Below are 25868 nucleotides of genomic sequence, written 5' to 3' on the forward strand. Positions count from 1 at the left end.
AAGATGGGCTGTATTTATGACCTCACATTAGCAGAATATCTTCCTATTTTAATTTCTAAGGATAGCTTCATAGAAGTATGCATCAAAATTAAGGACTTTAAAATTAAAAAAACAAACTCTGAACCATATTATAGCAATGTATTCATGTATATTCAAGCACTTAGAGTAAATTGTTCTGAGGTCTCAAGAAATGATGGTGGTACCTTATTTTTTTAAGGTACCACCCCAAATGCACAAATGGAATAGAAGACTAAAATTAAAAAAGAATGGAACCTGAAGTAGTACCTTTCTCTGACTAGTTCCACTGAGTTTAAAATGAGAAGGGGTTTCACAATCTAGAGCTAAACTCGCAAGACCTTTCCTGCTGAGGGAACCTTCTATGTACCTGCATTGGAAATATTTTGGGATTTGAGAGTGAATTTATTTCTATAATATTTTTAACTGATGGCTGACAATTTTTCTCAAAAATAATAATCATATTAAAGTTATGGATCTCATCAGAAGCATTTGGACAGAATGCACTCATCTGATTGATGTTTACTCCTGTCATTCACAGTGATTCAGATCTAAGGAGCAACATAAGAAAATTCACAAGTAGCAACAAGCCTATAGTCTTCATTTAGGGTATTAATATGTAACAAGATTCCTAAAGCCCTAATTACTGCTTAAAAAAACAGAGTATTTTGAAACCCTAAAGGCAGTGCAAACTTGTGTAAAAAAAAAAAAAAAAAAGAATTGAGAAGCAATATTATTTGGGGTCCCATGGAAAAAGCTATACCAGATTTGATATTCAAACCATGACCATCAGTGAATTCAAAGATGGAACCTCATTTACATTACCTTCTATTCTACCATCATTATTTCTCAGTCCTCAAATGCAAATCATAAATCATTAAAAAAGTTCTAGGCAGCAAAAATACTTCTAAGCTCTTATTTCTTGCTCTATTTTTAAAGATTTCATTTCTGTCTTGCGTCATAAATAATTCTGTGGCACTTCATGTCTTTCTTAGCTGCTGTCGTCATTTGATAAACAGAGTAATTCCTGTGTGATGATAACACCACTGATGTTACTAAAAGGCCTTACACTCATTTTGCTTTGGAATAACTACTGACATGCAGATATGCAGAACCAGGAGGAACAGAACAAGCCAGAGGGTTTGTGTTTAGTGAAGGGAGAGAACCCTGCTACCAAAGGAGCAAGAACACTCCCAGTGCTGTTTATCTATTTTATCTAGTGAACAGTAAATTCAAGGTGCAGTTGCCCAACTTTAATGAGAGTAGTATGTAGTGCTTTTAGGCCTGGCCCACAGAAGCAGGAGATACAGATGTAAACCACCTTTAGGTAAGGAAGGCCTGTAATCTGGGTCTGCTTCTCCCTGAGCAAGTACCCTTCCAGTAGGCCAGGGCTGTCCAACTGGTGATGCACACCGCCTATGGCCTCTAGGCTCTCAGTTCAGGCACCACTTCTCCCCACTGCTTCAGTGACTGCTGCTGACAGAGTCTCCAAACTTCCTCTCCCTGCTCTGGCTTCTGCTTTCTGCCCCCATGCCTGGGACAGAGCAGAGCAGCACAGCTTATGAGAGGGTACAGCTCAGAGGGACAAAGGACCCTGTGCGGGGATGCCAACAAAGTGTAAGAAGGGGGGGGCCTATGTGGTGCAGTGCGGTGCCCAGGGTTCAGGGGCACTGGCATGCTGCAGCAGGGTGGGGCAGAGGGAGGTGTCCGCCACATGGTGCAGTGGTGGTGGGAGCATGTAGTATGACACACAGCCTACACACCATGCAGTCCAGGGGGTATGTGGCCTGTGCAATATGTGGTCTATGGCCCCTGACCACAGAGAAGTTTTACAGCCCTACACAAGGCTATTGAGCTGAAAAGCTGAAGGGCACTCCTCTCCTCTTCTTTTTCAGCAAGGGCAGCTCCTCTCCCTTTTATAGCAACTGAGCAATTTCATGTCACAAAGTTGGAAAAAGAATCCCGAAGTAAGGTAAGTGCACAAAGCTGCTCTTATGCACTTATATATTTGCCACTTAGCCAATTTGCATTACACAATGTAGGCGACTTATCAACTACATGTCTTAATTTGAATTAACATTATTATCTAGGCTTCTGTCTAAAGCTAAAGAAAAGTGTTTGAAGCAGTATAATCCTTTCTGTACCTAATATTTCTTATGGTCTTACACACAAGGTGATTTATTGCAATTTCATTCTTTTCTACCCACAGCACATATTATCATAGAAAATTAGAGTTGGAAAGGACCTCAGGAGGTCATTTAGTCAAACCCTCTGCTGAAAGCAGGACTGTCCCCAACTATATCATCACAGCCAAGGCTTTGTCTAGTCGGGGCTCAAAATCCTCCAAGGATGGAGCTTTCACCACCTTTCTGGGTAACCTGTTCCAGTGCCTTACTACCTTCCTCATGAGAAAGTTTTCCTAATATCTAACCTAAACTTCCTTTGCTGCAACTTGAGACCACTGTTCCATCATCTGCCACTGCTGAGAACAGTCCAGGTCCATCCTCTTTGGAACCACCCTTCTGGTAGTTGAAAGCTGCTATTAAATCCCCCTCTCAGGCTTCATTTCTCCAGACTAAATGGCCATGTCCAGACATGCGTGGATGTTTGGTTCCCCAGGGACAACTAGCAACACCACACCTTGCGCTGCTGCTAGTTGTCTCCAGGGAACACCTGTGCCATGTGCACTCTGGCGCACGGCAAGTTGCCCAGGGTGGGGTTGGGGAGGCTGGGGCCAGCACTGGGCTAGCCCCAGCAGCCTTATCTGGAGTCCTGGGGGTCTCCTGGGGATACAGCCAGATTACTCCTCCCGCACGGAGCCTGGCCAGTAGCAGAGTGTGGCTCCAGCTAGCTGGGCTCTGGCTTTGGGTGGTGCACACTGCCATGTGCAGTACTCCTCTTTTTTTTTGGTGGGTTTTTCTGATGCCTGGATATTCAGGGGTCAAAAAAACCTTCCGTGCTACTTCCTTTCAGCACAGAGAACAATGGAATGTGTGGTATGTGGTGCCGCAGATGAGTCTGCTGCGCCACATACTGCACGACTACACTTGTCTGGACGCAGCCAATAAGCCCAGTTCCCTCAAGCTCTCCTCAGAAGTCATGTGCCACAGCCCCCTAACAATTCTTATTGCCCTCTTCTGGACTCTCTAATTTGTATTGGGGGGCCCAAAACTGGACACAGCACTCCAGATATGGCCTCACCAGTGCTGAAGAGAGAGGAAGAATCACTTCCCTCAATCTGCTGGCAGTGCTCCTAAATACACAGCCCACTATACCATTAGCTGCCTTCCCAACAAGAGTACACTGTTGGCTCATGTTCAGCTTGCTGTTCACTGTAACCCACAGGTCCTTTTCTGCAGTGCTGCTGCTTAGCCAGTTGATCCCCAGCCTGTACCAGTGAAATCCTCAGACTGTACTGGTGCATATTAAAGTTATCTACCTTCCGATGTGAATCCAGGAATGTAACATGAATCAAATTAATTCAGCAACTCTAACAGCTAAATCTAAGCCAGCCTCTTTGGATTTCCGAGCAAAACAAGACAGTTTTTTTTTTCCTTGGCTAGATCTCTATAGTATTTAAGCTTCAAATTACATGGTTCTGTTTTGGCTGCTTAGCTTCCTGAAACATTTTTTTAGGTGTCCATTACTCAGTAAAGCCTAATTTTTCTCTTATATACTATTTTGGAGTCTTATTAGAGATAAATAATTTCTAGTAAAGGGTTAAAAGGTGGTCCAAAAGATTTAGGAACCGGATTATTTTCTGGCGTATTTATTGGTATTCTTTCTTTTGAAATTTATTTTGCCATATTTTTGAAGGGACAAGTTAAATTTTATATAAGTTACTGAAACATAGAATGAAGCCATGGAACGGACAGGAAAAAATGCTGACATTAAGTCTGGCTTGGGTGTCTCCCATGTAGCAACCAACTGCTTTAGCCATGCATGCACACATACTTGGGTAAACTGATGACAATGACATTTTGGAAGAGTATACACTACCTGTTTTCTACCTGCAACAGGCCTAAACGTTAATGGAATATATGCATGTCTTTCTTTGATTTACTATTAGCAGTAGTTTTAATTTAAAAGAAAGAAAATAGTGAGGTTTTTGGATCTAATACTTCAAATGGTTTTAGCTTGGGATCAATCATGGACTAGCAAGCATGGACTAGCAAGCATTCACATGCTTCCCACATCACAAACTGCACCATAGTAGAATAACTATATTTTCATAACAGGGGTAGAATAACTACTTCACACAATAACTACACTTTCCTCTCCAAGGTTTTTTGTCTTCTGGAGAAGGCAGATCAAAGTTGGCCCCAACGTATTAGGCAGTGTTGGATAGTTTCTGAGACAGTCTCTAAATCTGGCATTCTACAGACCTACAAACCCACTGTCCGACTCTAAATACCTGTTAAGTATCCAAAATAAAACTTTTTTTCTTGGGACAGTCATGGCTAAATTAACTGCCATTCATTCCAGAGACAAACTATATGTGTAAAGGGCCATGCAGCTCTTTTGTTTGTTACAGGTTTTGACTTGGATCAAATCAGAACTGTTTCAAAATGCCGCATTTGTTTGTACCCTGAGATAGTATTTTTTCTTGGAATAATTGTGCCTATTTTGAGTTAATAACCATCCATTCCAGGGACAAGCTACATGTGAAAAGTGCTCTGCTGCTTTTGACTTAGATCAGTCAGAACTGCCTCAGCTATGACGTGTTTTTACTCTGAAGTTGAATAATATGCTTGTATTTCTGTTGGATCCCAGAGGCTTTGTCCCAAAAGAAATCTTACATGTTTTTACTCTTACATACGACACTCTTGTTCTTCTATTATGTTCTTAGCATTTCTTATGACAATATTGTATTATAGACTCATATTGAGTTTGTGATCTAATATTACTCCCAGATCTTTTTTCAGGAATGCTGCAGCTTACCCTGTTTAAGTCCCTAGTTTATTATGTATGCATTTTATTGTTCTTTCCTAAAAGCAGTATTTATTCTTGTTTTAATTTAATTTCAAGCAACTTACTTCAGATCATTTCTTTATTTATCATTGTCATTTTGAATCTTAATCTTGTCCTTTAAAGTGTTTGCTAATCCACCCAGTGCTGCATCACCCTCAAATTTAGTAAGTGTCCACTCAATTCCATCTTCCAAGCAAATAATGGAAATTTGGAACAGCTGGCCCAGGACAGACCCTTGGTGGACCCTGCTTGATACCATCACTCAATGGGTTTGTCTACATGAGGTGTTTACTGCACAGAATACTAATTAGCTGTGCAGTAAATGTCTTGCCATCTATACATACTCCTCTATTAAGCTGAAGTAAATTAACTTCCTCTGCAGCAAGATAGTACTTGTAAATACAAGTACTATCCAGTTGTGGAGTAAAAAACTCTGTAGCAGCACACATGTAGACACTGCCCCAGCTAGTTAGGGCATGAGGGTGCTTCAGTGTAGGGGCTGCCTGACAGTTAGCCTTGCACTGAAGTACCTTTGTGCCCCAGCCAGCCTCTCCACAGCTTGTTGAACCTGCAGGAGCAGCCCTGGGCTGGTAGACTGATCCCTGGGGCCCCTGACCAGCCAGGGATGCTCTGACCCAGCTCAACATGCTGAGATCCTGGGTGCATGTGCAGCAATAAGCTTGGCCAAGTTTTCAGGTTTTGTCAGATTTTAAATATTTAAGACCTTTTTAGGTTTTAAATATTGAAGAACTCATTCTTTAGTTAAGCAGGTCTCTGACAACACTTCCAATCCTTTTCTTACATTGTTTCTTTAAGGAAAAACAAACTCCTGAATTCCTTTTACCCTTTGACTTGTATCCCATAGTCACTTGCTTACAATTCTTTGGAGTCTGTTATTATCCTTTTCTGAAACCATTATCAAATGAGAGCACAGCATACTTCACTGGAGGTTTTCAGCCACTGGACAAAAGGGATTCTAAGATGGCTTCCCATATGTTTACAAAACCAAAAGTTATTTCCTAGGAAATAACAGGGAAAGTTAGTTCACCTGTACCTTTATCTTCCAGTAGGATTAGGATAGACAGAATAGTATTAAGGCTCTAGTTATTTACAGTGTCTACTTTCAGTTTGGTTGGTAATCTCTGAATTTTAATGCTATTTTTTCATGTGTTTCATTACATTTTACTTTTTCATATTTCACTTGATACAAGTATACTTCTGAAAGTATGTAAGGTGACCCATAGAAATCAAGGTAGCAATCTCAATCTCAGGTGTTTACCAAAACAAACAAAGATGAATTCCATATGTTTGTGGAACTTGGATTAAGAAAGATCCTTAAATTCAATATTGAAATGTACTGTACTTACAATTGTAGTCATAGTCTCTTCTGTCACCACCTTCAGTGTGTCAACAACTGAAATGTAGCCAAGCCGTTTAGCAATGGCAAGGGCAGTGTTCCCATTCTAAGAAGTTAAACATTTATATAAATGGATTAGTATGAACAATGCTCGACTATAGAAACAAAAATAAGCTTGATAAAGGTGTGTAACAAAAGCCAAAGAAAATGTTTACAACGCAATGAATGAAAAAGATTTTAAACAGAAGGACATGTATAATTGGGAGTTTAACAATTTACAGTGGTTAACAGACTTTTTCCATTACTGGCCAGAAATTACCTAGCTTGGGTCCAAGGTGGGCAGGTGGTAGGAGCTAGCCCCCACCACTGGCACTTTTAACTCTCATCTGGCTGCAATCTGGCATGACCAAAGCCCCAGTTCCCTGGCCTCAGGATGGTCAAAGCTCTCCATCACCAAACGCTGCTAAAGCTTTAGGCTGGACATAGCATGCAGACTGTAAGCTGCCAACAGCTTATTTACAGTGATGGCAAAAAGAGAATATTCTTTCATGAATACATTTTCAGCTATTTCCTATTTCAGGAAAATTTATGAAAATATGATATGGGGCATCATACCATACCTGAAAACAGTGTGCTGTGCTATTCATTTTTCTGCAATTTTCCATATTTCTATTGCTGGGATAGAGTAGTGGCCCTGCACTGTTTATGGAAGGGAAAATATTAACATGCTAAGGAATAAGCTGCCCATGATACATTTTTTCTTGCCTCTTACCACAGTGAGTTCATTGGGCGAAGCACCATGCTGGAGTAAGACATTAATGATATGGGTGTGTCCCTGTTGAGCTGCCTGATGTAGGGGTGTGTATCCATTCTGTCAAGGATGGAAAAAACAGAAGAGTTGACAGTGTTCAAAGGGGACTGGTAATGTTTACAAAATAAACAAAGTGAAGACAAGAAAGACAACCTCACCTTTGTTTTGGCGTTAACTTTAGCAAAATGTTGCAGAAGGAAATTAACAATCTTTATGTTTCCATAGTGGCAGCCAACATGTAATGGAGTGTATCCCATCTGCAATGATTTGGAAAAAGGAGACATAAATTCAGATAAGCAATTAGGAAATTAATTCTGTGAATTTCCTGATAATAAAACGAACACAAAACAGAAAAATCTTGTTGTTGTTGTTTGTCTGGTTTTTTAAATTTGGTCATGTGGAATAACATACTTAACAGGTTAGTGCTCAGACTTCTTTTTCGTATCTAGCCTGTCTGCAAAAGTCTCCTTTCCCCTTTCCCATTGAAAAGGAATATATGATGGGAAATTACTCTGCGTTATTGCAGCACCTAGCATATTTATTGCTGATTTAAGAGACATTCTGTTCATATTCATTAGGATTGTAAGATTTTGGGGACATGGGCTATCTTTGTATCACATGTTTGTACTTAATACAATGGATCTATTATTCTTAATTGGAGCCTCCAGGCCAGTGGTTCTCAACATTTCTTTAGACTCAAGGCACCCTTGGAAAATGCCAGCTCTTAACTTTCATTTAATTTTTGGCTATGGAAAAATAATAGAGCAATTTGTCTTTTCCAAAGAACTCAGAAAATCCACTGCAGGTCAGAAAGTTATGGACATTGTGAATTCTTATTAGAAATCTCCAAGTTTATCTTACAAATCAAATCTAGGTATTTGCACACCTAACAGTTCTAATATTGCATGGCATCCTTAAATGGATTTTATAGTAGGCATCTGGTTGAGAATCACTGCTGTAGGCCCTCAATAAAACTAAACAGTGATAACAATTTTCCTAAAGTTTACTAAAATGATGGGTGTGCTTATTTTGTACTTACATAAAATGTATGTATTTAGTTCATCTGTAATACGACAGGAACTCTTTGCTTCCCTATGAAGATGTGGAACATTTTTTTCCACAATCAGTGGAGACTGATAGTGCATGTGTTGTGTTATTCATGGCTATAGAAAAGACACACCCAATGCATACTGGGAAAAATCTTTAATAATATCTAAAATTTAATAGAATTGCAGGTGACAAATTGAAGAGTCGCTATTGCTTGGTAGTCAGGGTCTGAGTATCAATCATATTGTTAGCAGGTATTGGCTTTTGAAAGACCTTAAAGTTTATCTTGTCATTTCTGGACACAGCTTCCTTTTGCTCATCTTAAAAAAAATACACAGATTTTCAAAAAATTGAAATGACATGTTAAAAACTTTTACAGATTCTTTAAATTAATAAAGTGAGAAATACCATCTAATTCAACCATGCAAGGAGCACCAAAGCTGCTTTCTTCCACCTTTTACTCCTTTTCTGTATTCTGCTAAAATGAGAACCTAAATCATTGCTCTGGAATGGTTTGCATTTCTTTGAGATCCTCTGAGTGATAGAAATGATTAGATAATCCTTCCTAAAACAATTTTCTCTTTCTACCTTATCTGCTTGCATCAAGACAACATTGTCTCTTCTTCCTTAACAAACACACTTTCTTAATTCTATTCAAGTTGGAGCAGCCAGAAGGACAGTTCAGAATAGGGGCACCTGAATATAACACTTAAGCTTTTTTTCTTCTTCTTCTTCTTTTTTTTTGTAGAGTCTGCAAACATTGACCAAGCTGCCCTCTGAATCACATTGCTAACCAGGAAAGGACTGTTATCTTTATTTTACAAATGGGTAAATCCAAGCAAAGTAGTTAAATAACTTGTTCAAAGGCAGCAGGAAAGCAATGCTAGAGTCAGGGCTGGGATTTAGGTGTGTTCCCTATCTTGTGTTCAGACCATTGGGCAATGCCTCTTAAGAAAAATAAAAAGACAAATTTGAAGAGCTCAGCATAGTTTTGTTCACATAAATGTATATCTAATTCTTAATATGTACATTTCATATAAAATTGGCTAATGGCTATATATTAGAACATGAGTCTATACTAGATGTAACATTTGCCATGAAATATACTGTATTGGTACGCTTTTACTTCAGAAAATTAAACTTCATGCAACAAGTAAAAAAACTGGTAGTATTCACAAGACATTTAATTCTTGCAAGGCATGAATCTTTCTACTGAATCTCACTGAAATCAATGGGAATCTTTCACTTGAATCTCAATGAACTTTGGGCCATACTTTACATGCCTCCACACATACAGTCAGATACAGTTTGAGAAGCAGGAGTATTGTCTGATTCAGAACTTTTATCATTGCACATTAAAGATGATAGCCCCATCAATGGTCAGTGTTAGTACCCACCTCTCTAAATTATTACTACAGAACTAGCCTCATAGCCTACTGTAAAAGCCAAAGATGATGGTTGAACAGCAGGGCAAAGTTCAGATCCCAGCTTTGGCTCCCTGGGATCGGAAGCATTTTTAGGAGCTGAGCTGTAACTACTTATGAATAACAATTCATTAAATGCACTGCCCTGACCCCCGTCCCTGTGTACATCAAAAGACAGTGTAGACTAAAACACAAATAAACTAACAAAATATGAACTCAAAGGAATGCACCCCCCACCCAGCCCAGCCCAGGAAGAAGCTTACACTGTTCCTCATCACAGGGTCACCAAACTCAGGATCTGCCAAAGAGGTTAGATCCAGAGCCGAGGGCTACTCACCAAGAACTGTCCTTACTAGGCCCAAGGCATATAATTCTGGGGAAGGTCAGGGACCACATCCCAGCAGCTCTGTATACAACCTCTCTTTGAACTCATGCGTGAAGGTTTATGTAAGCTTTCTTCTCCCCAGCACATAACAACTATAGGTAGCTGTCAAAATCTTGATCTTTATTGCACTGTGGAATGCACCTGTGTCATACTATTCCTATGTTTAGAATGGAAAATAGAACAAATGCTGCTGTAAATTTATCTACAGCAAGCAGTAAATGCCAAGATTTTAAAAGATACTCACCTGACCTATTTATTGTACCTTTGTAAGCAGCCATAAGAGTAACTATCTACACTGCTTACTCCTCCCTGGCTCTTTTATTGCTTCTAATTAGTCCACCATTTAAATTAGAGACCAGGTACAGTACTAGTTCTCAATGCTTTACTTTTTTTGCCTAGCTGAAGTATGTATAATACGAAAGAGAGGAGAATAGGTAAATATCGGAACTCCAAGGCTAAGTATAGGTATTCAAAAAGCTGAGGCAAAATCGATCTAAGTTACATGTTTTTGTCTATGTGGTACAGTTTAAATTGTGTGAACACATTTGCTCTTTGTTGGGAGGACAAATCTTAGACTAGGTTCTCCCATTTTTTAACAAGTCTATGTGAACTGAACCTCTGTTCTGTTACAGGTATAGACTGGCTTCTGATCACTTATACTAGTAATAGTGTAATGTCTGTACCTGGCCCAAATGATCTCCATCCACTTATTACCTTTTTAGTGCTCACTGCATCACAGTTCACCTGCTTTGAAGCCCAGAAATAAGGAATTAATACAAGTCCTTCTAGTGCTTCTTTTACAGGTGGGGGACAGGAGATGGGTTCACTGAAGAGCGACTACAGAGAGGCAATCCATCTCTCCCCTCTGGGGTTCAGCCTTGGTGGCAATTTTAGTACCTGCTAGCCTAGAAGCAAAATTCTGAGCTCTGAGTTTGAACTCTGATCCCGGTGTGGCAGCACATTGCTGCCACTAGACTACTAGGTAGCCTGGAAGGTTTTGTCTTAAATCGTCAGTCCCTTGCAGTCATCTCGTGTCATGTTTTATCATGCACCATGCAATGTAGCCAGCAAAGAAGGGATGTTATAACATAACATAGAAGGCAAATGAATATACTGGACATTTTATAGCAAAGTTTTCTTTCATTAGAAATAGGCTTCCATGGGAACAGTGAGCAACATTTGCTGTTAAGTGATTGGATCAAAGCATAAAATAAAAAGTAACTGCTAAAGTGCATTCTTAATCCCAAATGACAAAGAACATATCCTTAGCTTTCCAGGTACAATGCAGACATAAATACCAAATTGCTTCCAATTCATGTAGCATCTAAAATTTGCATATACTTCTTGGCTTATTATAGAAGGATATCCCGTTAACATTTCTGAATTATGCCAACAGCCTGTTGATGAGTAAACTTGATTTTTTTTTAAACTTGTTTTGTTAATAATTTCTAAAAAAAAAATTGTTAACTTATTTTTGTTTGTGTTGGGTATTTTTTTTACTATACCACTGGCTGTATGCAGAGTTTGTGATTAAACCAGTATTTCATAGATTTCATAGACATATTTACTGGCATACATTTCCTCAGGCTGAGCAGTACATTTATTTAAAGTCTTTTAAATCTGGCTTTTACTTTTATCACTTTAGGGTAGTCAATGTAAGAATGGACAACAATATAGAGAGTTGCTTCTGAAAAGTTATTATCAAAATATCAGGAATAAATGCCAAAAATAAACCCTGAAATATTGGGCTGTTCAGTTCTACATTAATATATTGAAAGAAACAGTATTCCCCTCTTCCAGCTCTTAATTTTTAGTGAAACTACATGAAAAGTCTTATACAACATGAATGTCTACAGCTTCAATAGACTCCATTTGCCTTGGTGATAACTACTTCTGAACAGCTTGAAATATTTCATCTCTCATTTCATGCTGACTCTCAAGCTGCTCTGGATTTTTTTTCTGCTTATGTCAGATATTGAAGATACAGTGAAAGCTCACAAATGAACAGAGTATCACTGATCTCTTTGGTTTGTCTAGATACTGCTCAAGATTGTACTTTGATTCAGCAAAGCACATCAGTGCATGTTTAAATCTGGGGACACGATTAAGCTTTCCTAAGCTGGGACCTAACAACATAAAGTATCTTTCAAAGTCTTGTTATTAAGATAGTTGGAAAACAGAAATTTCCAGGCAAGTAGTTGATTGATGATCAACCACACACCTAAAAATTCGGATAAGAGATAGATACTAGGACTGTACAAAACGACTATGTTTCATTTCGGTTTCAGATTCGGCATTTCAGAGGGACAGTGATGCTATCATCTGGGGGCTAGCACCCCCTGGGAGGGCTGCGGGGCTCTGCCAGGCTCTTTTTGGGGGGTGCGGGCCCCTGGATCTGAATGCAGCATGACAGCATACTGCCACTGCCGGCTGGGCCCAGTGGCAGCACCAGTCTTCCCAGCACTTGGTGTCGGGTGCATGGAGCAGACTCAGGTGCTGCCGCTGGCCCCAGCTGGCAGCAGCAGCATGCTGTCATCCCGCGCGCTCCCCTAGGAAGAGTCCATCACAGCCCCACAGTCCTCCGGGGGGCACGGGCCCCCAGATCTGTGCGTGGGATGACAGCAGCAGCCTGCTGTCACCCTGCACACAGATCTGGGGTCCCGCACCCCCTAGGAGGGCTCCAGGGCTGTGCCAGACTTCTCCCAGGGGGCGGAGGTCCCTGGATCTGCGTGTGGGATGAGAGCAGATTGCTGTCCCTCCCACCGAGCACTAGGATTGGAAGGGACCTCAGGGTCAGATCGCAAACGCTGGTCAGCTACAGATGTCAGTCAGAGCAGTCTGTCCCACTCTCTCTTTCCCCTCCCCCTTCGAGGTTCTGTTTCCCCGCAAGCCCGCCTCTGAAACATTCTGAAACTTCCAAAACATTTTGGATGGTTTTGTTTAGTTTGGGAGATGTTTTGGAGCCTTCCATTTTGTTTCGTATTCAGTGTTTTGGGCATCAAAACGGGCTGAGACACCTCTGAAACGAATCGGCTGCCAAAATTTCGCACAGCCCTAATAGAGACTGTACAACTAATATACATTGAGGATAATTGTGATTAAGCATTTCATGTGAAAAGTAACTCCTTTCCATCATCCCACAGTTTAATTTTTCTTTCTTTCCTTCTAAAATTACAAGTAAAACTTTTTTTTCTTTTTGTGGAAATTAATTAATTTTTTTATGTAACCACAGAAGAGGTATAATTTACATGCAGTGCTGTGCAAGTTTTATCACATTTCCCTCTGTCTTGACTAAAAAAGCACAGTTCAAAGGGTAACAGGGTAGCCAATTGCCAAGGACTTACTCCTTGTTAATATTAAAAATACTGTGAATATGGGGCTAGTTATTAGCCCCATTTGTCAACCAGGAACTAGACTGAAACCATCAAACTGTCATACAGGCCCAAGAGTCAGCATATAGTAACATTTTTTGAAAACTAAAGGACCATTGTTGGCTTTAGGCAATGCAAATTTCAACCTTGAGCAATCCAGGACTCCATTTGCTTTTATTGTCTCAGTTTATCACTGAATGTTAGACATGAAAATTGCACTACCCCATGGGCAGCATAATTGAATAATAATGACTCATGGAAGCCCACTTAACCTCACAAAATGTATTCACCTTTTGTTCAGCATTGATGCCATACTAAGACAGAAAAATCATACTCCATTTAATCAGTACAGCTATCAGTACTAAAGAAAAAATGGCTGAGCCCCAAGCTCTGCATTAATTAAGGTCCCTTTCCTGTGCCTTATGTCAGTCATACACGTGCTTAAAACCAGGCACAAACCTAAGCAGTATGCTGAATCAAGGCCTAAAATATATAGGGAAGAAAAACTGCTTCTACTGGACAACACAAAAACTGCTGTTTTTACTGTGGGAATGCCCTGCTGCCCTTTCTGAAAAGTGAGTTGCATTCCCCACTCAATTTGTGGCATCTAAAACATCTGGGAAGAATGAGAGTCAAGTTGGGAGACAAAGGCCTGGTTCCCCTCACCACAATCTTACTCTATGGCGAGTCTATAAAATCTTGATGTATATTGGTAGCCATGGATTATACAGGTGCAAAGTAGCCTGAAGAAACACATTTGATTATTTAATTGTGACTACCATTAAAACAGCCCATGTTCTGAAAGCATGTGGCTTCCTTAGCACTCTACCATTTGTATTATCTTTTTCACTTTATTAAATACTTTCCCCCTATTGGTCAAATGGCTAACATATAAACATGGGCAGGCTTAAAAAACAAAACAAATAACCCAGTCTTCAACTGATACCACGTCCTTGCACCAAACCAGTTTTTTTTTTATTCACAACAGCACTGAATGAGGTCAGCATAGCTGAGATTAGCCTCAGACTGCTGCTGCAGAACCAGAAGAGGGACCCCAGAGCACTGTCAACATGCTGTCTACAAAACTGGTGGCTGTTTTTCTTTTTCACATTTTCCTCCAAAATACAGTAAAAAAGCAATGTGGTAGGGGGAAAATCATTGATATTTATGGTTGCACATGTGATCATTTAGCTTTAAGAGTATTTCTGAAAATGCTCATAGATTAAAAAAAAATAAGGCAAGAACAAATCAAGTTATATAGTCTGATATTCTATGTAACATGTCAGAGAATTCCAGCACTAGTTATAAATATTAAAAATATTATTTTTGCTTCCTGCACCTTTGAATCAGAAGATAGCTTTCAGCCCAGTCCCCCTTTCCTTTTGACTCTTTACTCATGTGAGTAAGGGTATAAGTTGGGGGGCACACATGCATAAGTAATAAATGCTCCAGTAATAAGGGTAGCAGGGACTTGATGTTTGTGAAGTGCTGTGTAAGTTTTATAAGAATGATAAAGAATATTCTGAGCAGAACAAACACAATAGTTTATTGGTGGATCCATATGCTAAGCTATTAAGTAGGGTTATCATACACCCAGGTTTTCCCAGTCAGGTCCTCTTTTTGAGTCCTTCCATCTCCATTTGTGCAGTTTTTTAAAATATCAACAAATGTCTGGGATTTTATTCTGCCTCTGCTCTGCATCAAAGCTTTTTCCAGTGCTTCCTGGCTTACCCTAACAAGGAGCTGCTTGTGGCTGGGGGCAGTGTGGGAGGGCAATTGGAGGCAGGGGCATCACGTGCTCGATGTGTAGCCCTGGTAGCTGCAGGTAGTAAGCCTGTGACGGCAGGGGTTGGAAGGCCAGGTCTGGGGACTGTTGGGTGTGTGTGTGTGTGTGTGTATCTTTGTGTGTCTGTGGATTGGTGTGCGAGGGAGGTGGGTGCCTGCCAGTGCTGGGGCTGCAAAGAGTGGGGAGACTGGGGAGGTGCCTGCCCCTCCAGTAGGGGAAGGGGGTAGAGGGAGTCTTGGGGGGCAGCAGGGAGCTGGGTGGGAAGCAGGGCTGCGGGGGGCAGAGGGCTGTGGGTTGGGAGTGAGGGGCACTGGCCAGGCTGGGGGCAGGCAGGGGCTGCGAGTCAGGAGTGAGGGGCATTGGCAGGGTTGGTGGGGGGCAAGGGGCTGTGGGTCAGGAGTGAGTGGCACCAGCAGGGCTGGGGGGGCTGTAGCTTGGGAGTGAAGGGTATCAGCAGGGTTGGGTGTGGGGGCTGCAGGTTGAGAGCAAGGGGCACCAACGTGGTCTGTGGGGTGGGGTACTCTCCCTCTACTGACACTGGTAGTAGGGTTACTCAGTTTTACAAGTTCATAATCTAAACTATAACTGGTTAAGACCTGAGGACAACAGTAGATTAGTTATTTCAACATTGTGGGTTTTTTTCACCATAGTAATTCAGGGCTCGTCAGTTCTTTCATTATAAATATAGGCCAGGTACAAACATTACACCTACAGAATGTTCCACAACTCAAACCAGAGATTTGCTTTTGTTTAACATAAGTTAACAGGTTGGTTTAGTAAGTAGGATTAGCCTCACAAAGACTAGCAACCCAGAGCTGCTACAACTGCTATTCTGATCTTGCCTGTAGCATGCGGGTTCTGTTATGAGGGAAACTTGCTCCATTCTGTCTTCAGAATTAAGGCACTAGTGCCAATGTGATCAGCAGCTACAACCCAAGTGTAATACATATCTGCTCAATAAAGCTACTTTGAAAATTAGATGACTTAAAGCATTTCTAATATGAAAACCACTATTTAAGTAGTGATGATGATGATTATGCTGTCAGCACTAAACAGCATCTGTGTGTAAAAACATGTACAGTTAAATACTTTGGATTCAGCTGTGGCTTTAGCTCACAATGCCATACTGGAGATGTGCCTGTTGTGGTGGTTCCTTGATCCATCTTCCTAAACAAGGTGGAAATGCAGCTCTTCTTTTGTTTCTGTATTGAGAAACTTGGACCAAAATTTTCAAGAAAGCTTAAGCACAGTAAGTGCTACATGCTTTGCTATACTACCAAAAAACTGACTAGATAGAAAACATTTTCTTCCAGGAAATGTATAATGCTCATCTAAGCACCTTTCTGGCTGTTATCTAGCATAAACCATTTATACACAAAGGCCATAATCTTAAACTTAGTTTCCTAAAATTTGGCACCCGAGTAAAAGTGGTCTGAGAGAAGGGCTGAGTATGGACAGATTTTTCATAGGGCTGAAGTGCAGTTAGAGCTATGGTAGTCCAGGAAATATACAAGAGGGTAGGACTTTTTTGGTGCCAAACGTATAGTTGGGAAAGATATTAGAAAAGCTTCTGGGCACAGACTGCACTTCTTCAGGTCCAGGTTTTTCCGAAGTAAAAGAGCAGCACTTCTGGAAGACTACTTTTATTCAGGAGTTTAAATATTGAATCAAGTACCACACTTTAAGAAAATTAAGGCCTTTACACTTTATATTAAAGACATAAAGACATAAACATAAGGATAAATTAAGCCAACATGCCCTAGAGCTCCACATAAGTTCCCAATCAGATTTATGGTAGCAGAGGAGAGCAATGTAGGGCCCAATGTAGGGTTTGTTTCCTTTATTAGGATTCAGTTTAAGTCTGAATTTTGCATGTTGGACACAGTTAGTTTGATGATGCTGACTCTGTTTCCTAGAATACAATTGTCTGTATCATTAAAAATCCTACCACTCTATACTTTGGCAAAGGGAAGTGTCTAAGAAAATCAGAAGTGTGCAAACATGAAGGCTGAGTCATCTCCCAGCAGTACAGAGTGGTCTTTATATACCAGTTTTGGCAAGAATGAATTATTTATGGATGGATACATAATTTAGTATACCTAGCTCATGGCAAAGGGGAGTTATGGTTTGTACTAGTAACCATCTTTTACTTGCTATAAAATCTCATAATTAGGAGTAAATCATTGCTAATGGTTTAATAATCAGGAGTACCTAATTTATATTTATTTGTTTATGTTACTTAAAACAAACCTCCCCAAGAAGTGCTTTCACAGCGATAAAGACACTTTACCCTTTTGCTATTTTTTCAGATGTTAACTGGATACAGCAGGACTGAGTATGTGCAGCACACACTCAAAAACACTACTGGGAGTTCAGGGAATGCACCACACGCTGAAAGAAAGGACAGAGCTCCAGCATTTATGCAAGTTCTCTTAAATAAGGAATGCAATTCAAATCCTACTGACTGCCCACTTCCTTCAGTTAAAGAAACACAACAGTAAAATGCAATTAAAATCACAAGTGAGCCAACCATGAGGCATGACTTCAAAAATAAATATGCAGATTGTCCTTGCTATGGAAGAAAAATTTGGGAAGTATTAAATATGCTTAAGTATTAAATATATGCTTCTACATCTTCAAAAGTATATTTTCTAATAATTTATTGATATGGACTGATTAATCTCTGTGTTTTTTCATAGAATCATTGAAAAGTAGAGCTAGAAAGGATAGTGACCTCAGGAGGTCATCTAGTCCAATACCTTGTTCAAAACAGGAATAGCCCTACCCAAACTATCCCATACAAGTGCGTGTCTAACCTACTCCTAAAACTACACAAACAGCTGTGTCACAAAAACTACAAGGCATGTAGCCCAAAGGCACCAAGAAAACCTCAACGTGATGTAGGTAAAGCAAAGGCACAAGGACACTGTCAATGTTGTGCCACAGCAGGGGTTGTTTACTATTTCTGGGAGATCTTAGGAAGAGGGTCATGCCCCCAACTACAGAGGAAGGCAAAACTCCCCCACAGACCATGACATTCAGATTGTGGAGTAAAATTCCTTACTGCCCCCAAAATGTGATCATCAGTTTGATCTGAGATGACCCTGGGCAGTAGGACCACAACATCTAACCAGGAACTCCCACGTTTTATCTCTTGCAGGAGCACTGAAACATCCTCACCAAAAACCTTAGCCTTGGCTACAGCCAACATGCAATACTTCTTGAGGAAAGAAGAAAAAAACCAAGAAAACAAATCCTATACCTGTAGCAAGAGAAGGGGAAAGAGTTCCTTCCCATCCCCAGAGGTAACCAGCAAAGCCCAGAGCATGGAAAAAACTGAACACTAGGACTGTGCGAAGCTTCGGATCGTGATTTGGATTTGAAAAAGATTCGGAGGCTGAATCTGCATGTCCGAATCGAATCACTAGCTGCTTTTGGCTTTCCAGATTGATTCGGAGCTTCTGAATGAATTCAGAAAAGATTCAGAAAAGATTCTGTGATTTGGAGATTCCGAGGGCTGTCTGTATGGGGAAACAGAAACTTGGAAGAGGGAGGGGGAGCAGGGGAGGAGAGGGAGCAGGGGGGGAAAGACTGACATGTCTAGGTGGCCAGTGAGTATGATTTCTCTCTGACTGCCTTTCCAACTACAGTGTCTGGAGGGGGGAAATAGAAATAGCATAAAAGCCTCTGTGTGCAGGCCTGCTCTGCTTTTTGTAAGTTGGTTCTGTCTCAAGAACAGGGTCAGAAAGGTGCTGTGCTGCCTGGCTTCCTTCATAGTCAGCAGTTGCAACTTGCCTGCTCCTTTTTGTTGTTAGAAAGGACTGGATAGGATTTAGCTTATCTTAACTTAGAATCACTTTACTTAAAACTATCCAATTCATTTCTTTCAATTGATATTTGGTCTCTTTTTTTGTTGCAAACTTTGAAAAAAGAAAGCTCAGTGTTTTCCCTGCCAGCGTGATCCACAACTGTGCAGGGAGGCACACAGATTGCACAGACACTTATAACATACACACATACAAGAAGGAAAATCAGATATTCATAGAAGAAGAGAGTCAGATTATATATAGTAGTTATTATTTATTAATATTATTATAGTTAGTTTACATAGAGACTGAAGACAACACAGAAGTCAGATTCAGATTGAGACTAACACAGAACTCAGGGTCTTAGAAGAAGGAGATATATCATTTTAGGTACATATTACAACACAGAAGAAGTACAGGAGTAGTCACACATTCACATTAATAGAACATCACAGACAAAGACACCATATATAGTTATTAATAATCAAAGTAGAGTCCAGCGCACGCACACAATACAGGGGGAATAAAACACACAATAGAGTCACACTCTACATTCAGAATTCATAAAAAATAAACACATCCCAGCAGAGAAGAAGACAGATAGCACACATTTTTTACATAGGCCTTTATACTTATTAGTGAATTAAACAATCAAACCAGAGTCCAGTGCACACCCACAACGCAAAAGAAGAAAACACACAACACAAAAGGAGTGACACACACACACACACCTTTTGCAGCACAGGAAAGATTAATATGAAGAGTGCTGGAAAGGCAGGTGCCAGGTCTTCTGGCAGGGGAGGGAGAGGGGGTAGGGAGAGAGCTAGAGCTGCATTCTCTTTCCAAGCAGCCATGACGCTTCTGCTGCCAGTGGAAGCAAGGAGGTGGGAGTAGTATCTGCACCTGACATCCCTGCACCTGCACCACCACCGCTCAGTCCAGAAATAGGCACTAGCAGTGAAATCACTTGTCTCCTCCACCCCAATGTCATCTCTCAGCATGAGCCTCCCACTACCAGAGGAGGAGCTGGAGCTGGAACCAGGGGTGCTGAGTGCCCTGGCTCAAGCAATTCCGGGGACTGAGGGGGAATCAGAGTTTGTGCTCCACACCCCTCAAAGATCCCCTATACCCAGGTTTCCTCCGGAAAGCAGCACCTCAGAGGAGGTTGAGGTTGTGGAGGCACGTGGCTCAGCTGAGGCAGCTGCTGCTGCTGTTGTGCCTCAGCCTGCTGAGTGGGATAAGAAAGCATCCTCACCCTCAACCCAGAAGTGGGTGAGTAGCATAGCATGGGAGCATTTTGGGCTGGCAGATGATCCCAGATTTGCTATCTGCCAGCAATGCCGAAGGCACATCAGCCGGGGCAAGGACGTGAAACACTTTTCCACCACGGCGATGCTGCTGCATCTCAGGAGGCAGCACCCCCTTGCCCTTCTTGTTGCTCAGCCTGGCACCAGTAAGAGCACGTTGAAAGGGAAGTCCCTCGCTCACTCCAAAGCCCGCTTCGCCTCAAAGCAGAAGCAGGCCACCCTGGACCAGTGGGGGAAAGCTGCAGGCAGATGGGGGTGAGTTGCAAAAGCAAGTGAGATCATGCAGACCATTGGGGAGATGCTGGCTCTGGACAGCCAGCCCTTCTCCCTATTTGTGCGGCCAGGGTTCACATGGCTCATAGCACTTCTGGCCCCATCTTACAAAGTGCCCGCATGCACCACCTTTAGCAGGACAGTGATGCCCTCTCTGTATGAGGCATGCAGGGAGTACATGAGGGAGGAGCTGCACAAGGCGGACCTCAGGTAGCCTTGCACTTCACCTCTGACATCTGGAGCAGCCGGGGTGGCGATCACGCCTACCCCTCCCTCACAGGGCACTGGTGCAATCAGTCAGGCCATCGGTGGGCTCTCCTCCAAGCTAAGGTGCTGGATGAGTCCCACACAGCAAGGGAGATCATGGGGGCCAATGAACTGCATGGTGCAGGGGTGGCTCCATGATCACTGAAAATGGGGCCAATATGGTGAAGGCTATCTGTGATGCCAGCTTTGTTGGCATCCGCAGTGTGGCACACAGGCTGCACCTCATAATGAGGGATGCCTTGGAGGGGGACAGGGCCGCTGGTGATGGCACCACCACCACTACTGTTACAAGCCAGGTGATTTCAAAATGCAGGAAGGTGGTGGGCTACTTCCACCACAGCATCAAGGGGGGCAAGATGATGTGAGAGAAACAGGCAGAGCTGAGCATCCCTCAGCACAAAATCATGCAGGATGTGGAGACTCGGTGGAACTCATAGTTTCATAGTTTCATAGTAGCTAAGGTCAGGAGGGACCCGAACAGATCATCTAGCCTGACCCCCTGCCACAGGCAGGAATGAATGATGGGTTCAAAAGACTCCAGACAGGTGATCATCTAACCTCTTTTTGAATTTACCCAAAGTAGGGGTGAGGACCACTTCCCTAGGAAGTTGGTTCCAGATTCTGGCCACCCTAACTGTAAAATATTGCCTTCTGATCTCTAACCTAAACCTAGTCTCCATCAGCTTATTACCATTGCTCCTCATCACCCCAGGTGGTGCTGGGGAGAATAGGGCTCTTCCTATTTGCTGATGACCTCCCCTGATGAGTCTGTAGGCAGCCACCAGGTCTCACCTCAGCCTCCTCTTGCTGAGGCTGAACAGGTTCAGGTCCCTCAGTCTCTCCTCATAGGGCCTGTCCCGCTGCTCTCTCACCAAATGAGTGGCCCTCCCGTGAACCCTCTCCAGGCTGGCCACATCCTTTTTAAAGCCCAGTACTGGACACAGTACTCCAATTGCGGACTGACCAATGTTGCATAGAGGGGGAGTATCACCTGTCTGGACCAGCTTGAGATGCATCTTTGGATGCATAACAAGGTATGCCTGGCTTTGCTGGCTGCAGTCTGACATTGGCAGCTCATGTTCATCTTGGAGTCAATAATGACTCCAAGATCCCTTTCTGCCTCTGTGCTTTCAAGAGGGGAACTCCCCAGCCTGTATGTATGCTGTGGATTCCTTCTCCCAAGGTGCAGCACCCTGCATTTGTCTACATTGAACCCCATCCTATTCTCATCTGCCCACTTTTGTAGTCTGTCTAAATCTAGTTGCAGCCTCTCTCTCCCTTCAAGTGTGTCCACCTTGCCCCACATCTTAGTGTCATCCGCAAACTTGGGCAATGTGCTTTCAAGCCCCTCGTCCAAGTCAGTGATGAAGATGTTAAACAGTGTGGGCCTGAGGACTGAGCCCTGGGGTACCCCACTGCTTACATCTCGCCAGGTTGAGTACAACTCATCCACCACTACTCTCTGGGTGCGCCCCATCAGCCAGTTTTTTACCCATCCAACTGTGTAGGCATCAATGCCATAGTCACTTAATTTATTAATGAGAATGGGGTGAGAGACGGTGTCAAAGGCCTTCTTAAAGTCTAGAAAGACTACGTCCATGGTGACACCATCGTCCAAGGATTTCGTTACTTGGTCATAAAAGGCAATCAGGTTGGTCAGGCAGGACCTGCCTTTGATGAACCCATGCTGGTTGCCCTGAGCATGATCTCCCCTGCTGACCCCCCACAGATGTGCTCCTTGATGATTCTCTCCAAGATCTTCCCAAGGACTGAGGTGAGGCTTCACCTAGTTTCCAATCCCCTGGCACCTGGCCAGATGACCATGAATGCTCATACAGCCAGGCCAAGGGCTCTGTGATGACCCGTGCCAGCTCCCTCAACACCCTTGGGTGGAGGACATCTGGACCTGCAGATTTAAAAATATCCAGCCCTTCCAAAAGATACCTAACTACCTCTGTGCTGAACCAAGGCCTGTCAGAGCTATCCCCGTGATTGTCCCTACCTCTGGCAGGAGGGACGTCCCGGTCCCTGTTCAAGAAAACAGAGGCAAAGAAACTGTTAAAAATGTCAGCTTTCTCGACTGGTGTAGCCACAAGGTTACCATTTGAGTCTTGCCGGGGCCCCACACTGCCTGGTGCCCTCTTCTTGCTCCCAATGTACTTGAAAAAGGACTTTTTGTTTTCCTTAATCCTGGACGCTAGCCTGAGCTCCATCTCTGCCTTGGCCTTCTTAATAGCCCTCCTACACTTACAGGCCAAGGAGGAGTACTCCTCTTTGGAGATAGCCCCTCCCTTCCACTGGTTGCACACCACGCTTTTAGTCCTCAGGCATTCCTGAATGCCCTTGCTGAGCCAATGGGGTTTCTGAGCACTCTTACTCTCCTTGCTTCTCTCAGGGACTGTTACCCTTTGGGCCTGGAGGATCGCCCCCTTAAGGTATGACCATCCCTCATGGACTCCCATCTCCTCTACCTTCTGGGCCCTCAGTGCCTGCCCCACTAATCTCTGAAGCTCATTGAAGTTGGCCCTTCTGAAGTCAATGGCTTTAGTCTTGCTATAAGCCCTTGACATCTTGCGCTGGATAGTGAATTCCAGCAGGTGATGATCGCTATTGTCCAAGTGGTCAAAGACCTGCAGTCCCCTCACCAGGTCATCCCCAGTGGCCAGGGCCAGGTCCAGCAAGGCATTACCCCTAGTGGTGAAGGTCCTGTAATACAGCCAGGAACCTACATGAGCAGTCAGACCTGGTTGTCTGCTCCTCCCAGCAAATGTCTGGGTAGTTTAGTTCACCCATGACAATAACATCTCTTGACCTAACTGCCTCTATAAGCTGTGAGCTGACCAGAGAAGTCCCGGTCCAGCTCTTCCCCCTGGTTGGGTGGTCTGTAGTAGACACCCACCGTAAGGTCCCTTTCGCCACGCCCCCCTTGTAGTTTGACCCATAGTGTCTCCACCCAACCCTCCTCTAAACTGAAACTAATCCTTGATGATGTGAGTTGCTCTTTGACATAGAGCGCAACCGCCCTGCCTTTCCTCTCTGTCCTGACCCTTCTATATAGGGTGTATCCCTGAATGCCCACTGCCCAGTCATGGGTAGGGTCCCACCAAGTTTCTGTGAGCCCTGCTAAGTCTAGATTCTTACTCACAATCAGGAGATACAGTTCCTCCTGCTTGCTCCCCATACTACGAGCATTGGTGTAGAGGCACTTGAGGCCTCCTGAGGGTGCACACGCCTCCCCCCTACTCCCAGGACTGTTGTGGACCCCTACTCCCAGGACGTTGTTGCTTACCTTTCTCTTGTCACCCTGCATGCTGGTGAAGCATCTTCTCCGCTCGGTGCGGCTCCTTCCCTGGCCTAGCTCATCCAAAGGTTGTTGGAGGCGGTGCCCCCTTACCTGGCCTAGCTCATCTAAAGGTGATGATGTCAAGCTCAAGGCTGGTTAGTGGCCTGCACCAGAGGTGCAGGGACCCAGAAGCCAGACTCCCCCTGCGCCTATCTCTTTGACAGTTGGCAGGCTGCATGGCCTGGCAGGGCCTAGCAGGCCTGCAGTACTGTTTTTCACCCTCCCATGCCCTAAGACAGACAGGCACAGCTGGAAGACTTCATGACCTCAGTAGGGCCTGACAGGTGTGCAGTAGTTCTTTTCACCCCCCTGCACCCTGAGAGAGACAGTTGCACAAGCACCCACATCATTAGTTTTGCCAGTTAGCAGCCAGAGGTGCAGGGTCCCAGAAGCCAGACTCCCCCTGCACCTATCTCCTTGACAGCTGGAAGGCTTTGTGGCTGCAGCAGGGCCTAGCAGGCCTGCAGTTTTCACCTCCCTGTGCCTTAACACACACACAGTGTCACCTATGTCACGAGTTTTGCTTGTCATCAGCTTGAGGTGCAGTTTCCTAGAAACCCCTATATCTATCTCCTTGAAATGTGGCAGATTTTGTGGCCTTAGCTGGGGCTACCATCCCTGCAGTTATCACCTCCCTGTGGCTTAACATACACATGTGACATGAGTTTTGCTTTCAGGACTTTGAGGTACAGTTCCTCAGAAACCCCTGCACCTATCACCTTGAAACTTGGCTGACTCCATGCTCTCAGCAAAGGCTAACATCCCTGTAAGTTTCATTAGAATCAGCCATAAAACAACAAAATTATAGATATTTAATTGATTCCCCTTTATACTCTGTCCCAGGGGAGCTGGGGTTACAGGAGGACCCCAGGTCAAAGCAAAAAGAAAGCCCCACTTACCTTCTGCAGAGCCCAAAAAGCAGGAATGAACGTGTGCGGCGAAACCACCACCACAACTTATCAGCCGCGCTTATATACAGCTGGGGCCGGGCAGCGTGGGCTGGAGATGCCACCCGGAAGAAATAAAAAGCTGCCCCGAGGGTGCAGTGGGGTGGCAGACGAATGGAGGCTCAAGGAGGAAGCCCACACCCTGAGGGGCTCAGCTGCTGCATCAGGCAGTGTGGGAAGCTGGGGGCGGAGCCTGGAGAGGTTCCGACAGCGGAGCCGATGGCAGAGTCGGCAGCAACGCCGACAGCAGAGCCTGCAGTAAAGCCGGCAGCAATGCCAGTAGAAGAGCCGACAGCGGAGCCAACAGCAGAGCCGACGGCAGAGTCGGCAGTGACGCCGACAGCAGAGCCTGCAGCAAAGCCGGCAGAAGAGCCGGTATTGACGCCAGCGGAGGAGCCGGCAGAGACGCCTACAGCAGGGCTTGCAGCGAAGCTGGTAGCGAAGCTGGCAGCAAAGCCGGCAGAGGCTCCAGCAGCAACATCTGCAGCAGAGCCAGCAGCAGAGCCAGCACAGGAGCCAGTTACAGAATCAGCAAAAGCAGCGTTGGGCAAGCCGACAAAGGGGTCAACTTGCAAGCTGGCAGTGAAGCTTCGGAGAGGAGGTAACAAGGACGTGGCCAAAGGGAACCCCATCGGGTATCGCCGTGGAGGGCAGCAGAAGACCGCAAGTGGGGATGGAACAAGCGGCAGACAGGCCCCACTAGAGTCCTAGGATAAATGACTGGGACTCAATACCTGAGCGGGGCGAGCAACCAGGGC

General features: G+C 43.7%; 1 protein-coding gene across 8 annotated transcripts in view; it reads right to left on the reverse strand.

The window, feature by feature from the left end:
* The window catches only part of ANK3 (ankyrin 3), a 731099-nt gene that overhangs the window by 115491 nt on the left and 589740 nt on the right, over positions 1–25868 (reverse strand). For all 8 annotated transcript variants that reach the window (XM_059729850.1, XM_059729852.1, XM_059729851.1 and 5 more), the window contains 3 exons: positions 7313–7411; positions 7116–7214; positions 6354–6449 (listed from right to left, as the gene is read on the reverse strand). In XM_059729850.1, coding sequence (XP_059585833.1) covers positions 6354–6449; positions 7116–7214; positions 7313–7411 — 294 coding nt within the window. The remainder of the gene's footprint in view (positions 1–6353; positions 6450–7115; positions 7215–7312; positions 7412–25868) is intronic.

Source organism: Alligator mississippiensis, chromosome 6, assembly GCF_030867095.1.
Source record: "Alligator mississippiensis isolate rAllMis1 chromosome 6, rAllMis1, whole genome shotgun sequence".
NCBI classification, from domain to species: Eukaryota; Metazoa; Chordata; order Crocodylia; family Alligatoridae; genus Alligator; species Alligator mississippiensis.